The sequence below is a fragment of the Gavialis gangeticus genome, unplaced genomic scaffold (assembly GCF_001723915.1).
Source record: "Gavialis gangeticus isolate Ggan-Ray unplaced genomic scaffold, GavGan_comp1, whole genome shotgun sequence".
NCBI lineage: Eukaryota > Metazoa > Chordata > Crocodylia > Gavialidae > Gavialis > Gavialis gangeticus.
This window is the reverse complement of record NW_017729031.1, coordinates 48,392,397-48,400,871: the sequence shown is the minus strand read 5'-3', so window position 1 is coordinate 48,400,871 and position 8,475 is coordinate 48,392,397. Positions and strand designations below refer to the sequence as shown.

General features: G+C 36.4%; 1 protein-coding gene across 2 annotated transcripts in view; it reads left to right on the top strand.

Moving 5' to 3' along the window:
• LOC109301523 (sodium channel protein type 2 subunit alpha-like) overlaps positions 1 to 3,948 on the top strand; it is a 140,090-nt gene extending 136,142 nt beyond the window's left edge. For both annotated transcript variants that reach the window (XM_019522746.1, XM_019522745.1), the window contains exon 26: positions 2,157 to 3,948. In XM_019522746.1, the coding sequence (XP_019378291.1) occupies positions 2,157 to 3,349 (1,193 nt within the window). In that variant the 3' untranslated portion in view covers positions 3,350 to 3,948. The remainder of the gene's footprint in view (positions 1 to 2,156) is intronic.
• Positions 3,949 to 8,475: the final 4,527 nt, after the last annotated feature.

The window sequence follows — 8,475 nt, the reverse complement described above, 5'->3', positions numbered from 1 at the left end:
CTAATTAGGCCTGACCCCCCCCCCCCCAGTGGCTCCACAGATGGCCTGACCTCTTAAAGTGGCAGGCACAATAAGTGCACTGCCCAACCAACACTGAACTTAACCATAAAACACATGGCCCATATTGGGCAAACATGCTGATTTGACCCTACCACAAGGATAGGTTAGTGCAACCCAACTGAATAAGGTATATGGTAGTGCCCACTGAGCACAGTCCCCCTCAACACTGACTCTTTTTCAAGTCATGGCTAGCCACTACACTGAATACATTTTGACTTCCTCTTCACTCCCACAGCTGAGTTCTGCTTTTAATGCCTGGCAAACATCAGCTTCATACAGTTCACCCAGAATGCCTCTGCCCCCTCCTCTCTCAGTTTGTTTCATATGATTAGTGTGGTCTCACATTCCATGAGGTACAGCCAAACCAGGTTGCCCTGCACCTCATCTACATATACATTTTTGGAGGGTCTCAGGCTTCATGACAAAAACACTTCTAGTCATGAGTAGGGGACTAATTAGCATATGGATCCTTGTGTCGCGGGGAGGGGTAATCTAGAGTACACAAACATACCGAGCAACACTGAGCTATGAGGTCACCATGGCTTTAAAAGCTGCTGACTCTGCTGGGGTCCAGGCCAACGACCTATACGGTAAATCATGAGCCTTTTTGGCTTTGGGTTAATACCATGGATAGTTTGGTACAAAAGTGTATGTACAAAAGTGTTTCTAAAAAGTGCATTTCTGGAGGACCTGTCTTAACATTTGCAGCAGTTAAAAAAAAAAGGAGGTAAAATAGATCAAATCTGCATGAACTAAGTGTGTGGGTACATGTAATAATATGTCTAGATGTGAATTAATACATGTATGTTTATTTTAAATTTGCCCCTCACTTCCATGTGCTCAGGGAGAACAGGGTCTTACAGCGTGGAAGAGAGAAAGGGACTGCAGGGGGCAGAAGCTGACAGGGACAGAGAGCAAAAAGGCTACCTGACCCTCCAAATTTATTTTCCCTGCTGTAGCAGTGAGAGGGGGACAAATTCAAGGCAAACCTCTAATAATTAGATTCAATACCTGGAAAATAATAACAAATTTATATATTTTTCCATATATAGAATCTAATTATTTGGGCATTGTCTTGTATTAAAATAAATATGGTAATAGCCAGTTTATATCTGTATATATGTTATCTTCCTTCCAAAAAGATTGATATCAGCTTTTACTTTTAAAGTAAAGAAACAAGCATTTCATGTTCTGATTGTTTCTGAGAGAACAACAAACAAATATTTCCACCAATGATACATTAATAAATTTAAAGCTGTTCTTGACTTAAACGTGTATTTGTTCTTACAGGCACGTTTCTAGCTGAGATGATCGAAAAATATTTTGTGTCCCCCACCTTGTTAAGAGTCATCTGACTTGCCAGAACTGGTCAAATCCTGCGATTAATAAAGGCAGATAAAGGGATTTGGACTTTGCTCTTTGCAAAAAGCTAATTTTCTGTATAAATTTATATATTTCATATAAGTAGTTTGATTTGATTACATTGTAATCTATCGCCAACAACTATAAACAGGGCTCTTCTTTCCAATTAATCTATATTACTTTTATTATAAGTAAAACAGAACGATATTCCTCAGACCTCAATATCTATGATATTGAGATAATACAAATAGGCTGGCCAAGTGCATTTTATAATACTCCTGTTCAGGAGTATTCTGTCCTAGGAAAAACACACACACGCGCACGTGTGCGCGCGCACGCTAAAATATCGGGTGATTGCACCCGAAAACTTCCTAAGAGCTTTTTTCCAACTACTCAGTTGATCTAATAAAAGTTATCACATCTACTCAAAGAACCTTGCCAGCTAAAATATATGCATTTCTTTTGCTCAGTTTGCATGGTATTGTAGAGTGCTGTAAAACTTTTGGGTTTTGGTTTTTTGGGGTTTTTTTGCTGATTTTCATACTGTGAATGTTTTGTTCAATTAACTGAATAGTGACAATACAAACTACTGCAATTTTGTTATAGTTTGCTATAGTATACTACAAGTTTGCTATATTCCTCTACGGTCAGCCTGAATATGCTAGTATAAATATCCAGTAGCTGTTTTTTAAATTAATGGCCTATTTGACTAAACTTAATTTATTTTTTAACAGGAATGTTTCTAGCTGAATTGATCGAAAAATATTTTGTGTCCCCCACCTTGTTCAGAGTCATCCGACTCGCCAGAATTGGTCGAATCCTACGACTCATTAAGGGAGCTAAAGGGATTCGCACTTTGCTCTTTGCTTTGATGATGTCTCTTCCTGCTTTGTTTAACATTGGCCTCCTGCTCTTCCTGGTCATGTTTATTTACGCAATATTTGGGATGTCCAACTTTGCCTATGTTAAGAGGGAAGTTGGGATCGATGACATGTTCAACTTTGAAACTTTTGGCAACAGCATGATCTGCCTATTTCAAATTACCACATCCGCTGGTTGGGATGGCTTGTTAGCACCAATTCTTAACAGTGGGGAACCAGACTGTGACCCACATAAAGATCACCCTGGAAGCTCTGTTAAAGGAGACTGTGGTAACCCTTCAGTTGGGATTTTCTTTTTTGTCAGTTACATTATCATATCATTTCTAGTTGTAGTAAACATGTATATTGCTGTGATTTTGGAGAACTTCAGTGTTGCAACTGAAGAAAGTGCTGAGCCCTTAAGTGAGGATGACTTTGAGATGTTCTATGAGGTTTGGGAAAAGTTTGACCCAGATGCAACCCAGTTCATAGAATATAGTAAACTGTCTGATTTTGCAGCTTCACTGGATCCTCCTCTTCTTATAGCAAAGCCCAACAAAGTCCAGCTTATTGCAATGGATCTGCCCATGGTAAGTGGTGACAGAATTCATTGCCTGGACATCTTGTTTGCTTTTACAAAGCGTGTTTTGGGTGAAAGTGGGGAGATGGATGCACTTCGAATACAAATGGAAGACAGGTTTATGGCAGCCAATCCTTCTAAAGTCTCCTATGAACCAATTACAACTACATTAAAAAGAAAGCAAGAGGAGGTTTCTGCTACTGTTATTCAGCGAGCTTACAGACGGCACCTTTTAAGGCAAAAAGTTAAAAAAGTTTCTAGTCTGATTAAAAAAGATAAAAACAAAGAAGGAGATGGACTACCTATCAAGGATATGATTATTGATAAACTAAATGAGAATTCTACTCCAGAAAAAACAGATGAGAGCTCCTCAACAACCTCACCACCCTCTTATGACAGTGTAACAAAGCCAGAAAAAGAGAAATATGAAAAAAACAAAGCAGTAAAAGACTACAAAGGCAAAGACATCAGGGAAAGTAAAAAGTAAAATACTAAAAATTCTGTTTGTAGGTCACCTTGTTTACAGCCTTTGAAAGTAATGTATCTGTGTCAACAGGACTCCTGTAGGAGGTTTATGCCAAACTGACTGTTTTTACATATATATATGTATATACACATTATATATATACTTATGGTCAGTGCCTATAACAAGACAGTGACCCATCGTCATCAACCTGTAAGTCTAAAACAGGGTAACATACTTGATAGGTGGTTACTGTTTTCATTACAGCTGACACTGCTGAAGAAGAAAGACACAATGGTTCTTTACATCATAGGAGCCCTGAAAGGTGTGCAAAGCTACATTTTTTGCGTTTTTGACATACTGAAAAACACCTAGTATGGTAACTCTATCCACTGTTTGTAATTCAACTGCCACATTTGCCATATTTTTACAAAACCAGTGTTAGTGAATTTTTGATTTTTTTTAATCCACAGGTTGTTTAATATTATATGTGACTATTTTTGTAAATGGGTTTTATGTTGGGGGAGGGGGTATGAGGGCTGGGTGTTTTACTCTCCGATTCTCTATAATGTACAGACAAAGTGATTTGCATGGAGGCATGCTGCACTTGTAGATTGTGCCTGGAAAAAAAACCATGACACGATGCAAAGCAACAAGAGTTTTAACTACTTCCATCTTTCTGGGTGGCTCTAAAATTTGAAGTGCTTAATGATTTGTGTTGTCACATTCAGACTAATCTTTATGTGCCTGCAAAGTATCTTGTAATTTACAAGAATTTACAGATGAATTATTTTTATGCAAATCATGAAATATAAGCAAGTGCAAACTTCATCCCAATTTCCAGTCACCTAGTCTTTGTTTTTAATCAAATGTTGTTCAGAAACAAAACACTGTATTGTATTTGTCTTGGAAAAGTAATTTAATCAAATAAGTAATTTTTTTAAAGGTTTATATTTTATTGAAATTGTTTAGCCCCTTTTTACTCTCAGTAAGCTTGACAACTAATGAAATAACAAAATGCCCCCTGTTGTGTAAATACTTATTTTACACTTTTGTACATATTTGAATATACACATAACTGGCTGTGCCACAGCATATTGCAACAAATATGTACCAAAGTATGTGTAGATTCCAAGCTCTCAACCAGTAACTTCTTATATTCTGTATCATTATAGATAGTTTGGAGAGTACCACTGATGCATGTCAATACTTTCGCTGCTGTATCTTGCTCCTTCCACTGTCCAGAGTCTCTGCTATAGGAAGCCATGTCAGTGATAAAGTGAATCAAATTGTTTGACAAGACCTCATTCCTTCATATCATTAAGCAATAGTTTGAAGTTATTTATGAGCTTCTTTAGTTTTGCATTTTAAATTTTAAGTGGCTATTATATGGTATAGAATCAAAATGTATAGGGCATACTGCAAATTGCTTAACCTGTTGAAATGTGGTTAGCATATATAAATAATGTAAAAAAAAAATCATATTATTGGCAGCATTTTGTATATAAGGTAACTGTCATCAGGCTTACACCTCTGTTTAAGTTACTTCCCATATCACTCTGTTTACTTTCTGTCCATGATAACATTCAGTTGAGATCTTCACAATATAAGAAATAAAGAAAATAAGTACTAATAGGCTATTTTGTTTTAATATTATATTTGCAAATATTTAATTTGTAAAGTGTGTAAAACTGGAACACCAGTTTATTAGTTACCATACAAACATATCTGGTAATTAGGGATGGTGGAGAAACTGTTAGGGGGACAACTGAATTTCTAGCACTACTTGCATCAGAAGTTTCACGATAGTCTTACTGGGCATTTATACATCTGCTGAGGGGGCAGGGGGGAGGTGGGGGAGTACTTTAATTAGAGCAGCTTTGAGAGCCATCGTAATTAAAGCCCCTAGAACATCTCATACATCAGCGTCTCTGTGCTTCAAAATGGCAGTGGGGCTACTTTATCTGAAGCTTGTTGAACCACATTACCATGCTCCAGAAGACTTGATTGATCAAGTCTGCTTAGATGGGCTGTAATTACAGAGCATCGGAGCAGCCTTGATGCTCGTGTACAGATACCCGTTTTTCACAGAAACCTTGTTATTTCGCAGTATTTGTTTATATAGGCTATTCTTATTCTTTTTAATTCATACTGTGCTAGACCTGCTCAAGCATAGGATGGAATCTGCAATATTTTCCTGAGAAAAAAGGGCACACTTGTATAATCAAACTCATCACCACATTTTGTGTATCATTCACAAGCTAAAGATAAATGTAGACTCTTCCTTACTAATGCTTTTAACTTGTAATGTGTTGATGGACTGCATGCAGGAAATTGCTACTACCATAAAAAACATAACCTACATTATAACTGAGCCAAAAGAATAAACATTTGTTTTTTATTGTATTTATTTCCTTTGATTCTCTGCTTTTATTGCTTAAGGAATGATAAAGTGATTAACTGCTTTTGATCAGGAATGTGTTCTTGATATTCAAAGTTAAATGCCTTAATCTTTATACATTAAAAATATCATCTGCATATATAAGGAAAAAATAGCAGACAACAATATATTAAAAGGTTTAGAACCTTTTACTAATGTGTGACACACCTTGCAACCTAGCTGAAGTCGTAAGCCCACACTCACCTCTAGCCGTTCCAGCAAGGGTGAGCAGAGGCTCCAGTGAGGAAGAGCACCCCTCTGCTGCAGGCTGGAGGCTATTGGTGTGCCATTAGGAAAACACAGACAGGTTCAAACAACTGGAGACTAGCACACCCTTAATAAAATGCAGCCCAGGTCAGACCCCTATGGCCCTTTTCAGTCTGGATCCAACCCAAGGGCCATAGGTCGCTGACCCCTGACAATGAAAGACCCAATATAAATGTTAAGCTAAACAGTTACATTTTATAAAGGAATAAGTATCCAAACACTGGGGTTTATAACAAAAAACTATTAGTCCACCTTGACTGTAGATATTGTTTCCATCTCAGTCTACTGAATAGTTGGATGGGTCCCTAATATTCTGATTATAATATTTCTCCTTAGTATACACAATGCCATATAGCTATACACTAATTTATGCATTGATATGCCTCGATTCTGTCCACAAAACCAAAAACAATTTCTTGAAAAAGCTTAAAAATATAAACAAACTTCTCTATAATAACAACCCACTGCTGAGGAATCCCATAATTGTAGCTTAGAAGACCCGATCTTTTATTGTCTGATTTTAAGAACTAAGATTGTAAGATTCCCAAAATGAAGCTAGTGCTTATGAGAGAAATCAATGCCCTGCCTATGCCTCCAAGATCTTATAAACAAGGGAGTAGATCAAAATGATCAACTGCACAAAAAACTGGTCAGAGATTGATAAATAAAATCACAATAATATTGGGCTCTTATGTAATGTCTTTCACATTATTCTGTGTACCTTGTCAGTGTCAGGAACTAGTGTCCTATCAACTTCTGATTTCCTTCTGATTTGAAATTTAGCACTGGCAGAGGTAGAATGTTAGATTTGCTATTTGGTTGATATTAGCAAGTGGTAGAAAGTCAGCAGACTTGCAAGATGACTTGCTACCACTTACTAATGTCAGCCAAATAGTAGACCTACTATATTTTGATATCTGAAGACTACTCAGGGAAGCCTGTGGTATGATGGTTTATTTAAACAGTTATCTACAGAAAGTTACCTAGAAAAAAGTTAAAGTATGTCAACATACTGCGAAACACCAACAGTTGACTGCTGGAAAGGAACACTATATAAAAAACAAATCACAGAACAGCATAATACCCTAGGGATACAGTTGTGAGTGGAGAGTAATATTACCAATTTGAGGTACTGTCTAGATCCCATTTTAGAAGGGAACTTCAGACTTACCTGCTGAGGTATCAAATACTAATGAAAGATGGTATAAAAAATAATTCATGAACCTATCATGTAAGTTTTGGCGAGACACTGGAACACATCTAGACATATCCTGAAAGGCAGTTAATACTAATCAATTATCTAAACAGAGTAAAATTAGACTCCTTCCTTTCCCTTTGCAGCAGCAGCCCTCACTATTGTGGGGTGGGAGAAAAAGAGGAGGACTTCAGGATATGAAATGTTTAGCTTACAGACAAGAAATTACAAAATAGGAGAAAAAATTACAAAATACATCTCAAAAAACTGCAAATGGGAAATATTGATAGAAATGGAGATGTACCCATTTTTGAAGTAAGGAAGATCCTGGAACTGACAGATAGAACTGTCCTAAACAAATCTAAACAACAATATTTTGAACCAACAGAGTTGTTGCCCAACTACAGACCAAGAATGGCATGGCTTGGACAGTTTGATATCTTTGAAATAATAAAATTAAGCAACGTTACAAGGGTGTAGGTTGTAGCTGTGTTGGTCTAAGGACATAGGCAGACAAGGTTCTTTGGGTTTATCTGATATCTTTTATTAAACCAACTTAAATAGTTGGAAAAAAATATAATATAAAAAAAACCAAGTAATTCATTTTCAATTATCGGTAAGTTTGAGCACAGACCATCATGTCAGCACAGAAAGGGTAACCTCTACTACTACTGAGGGAACCCAATGGCTTAATTGTAATAGGCATTCATTCTTGTACAAATTGCTGAAATTTGGCCCTTATTAGAATGGGCATTTTTTGAAACCATATAGTAGCATTTGACAGGCAAAGCAGATGCAAAGATTTAATGGGAATTCCTGCTCTAAAACCTAGAATGAAGTTAATGCTTAAATCCTACTATTTCAAATTTAGAAGACAGTTAATCTGTACAACAAAATTGACTTTTAAGATTTTTGACAAAAATAGATTATGTAGTTTAAGCATAACTTTAAACTCATGGCTTGAATTGAGAATTGTCTCATTATTAAGAGTTTGGACCTTAAGATCAGTAATGAGTTGCGTATAACAAAAAAAGAAAAAGGCAAAACAATAGAGCATTAAGCATTTGAGGGAAGGCACCCTTAATATGAACAGTGATGTTTGAAATCTTTTTATAAAACTGTTTCAGATGTTTTTCTGAACTCTTACACAGAAACAGTAACATCTAAAAATAAAATTTGATAAAAGATTAGTGCATGATGAAGCCCCATATGTATTCGCATTAAAATCCAAGCTCAAAGGCAGGTAAT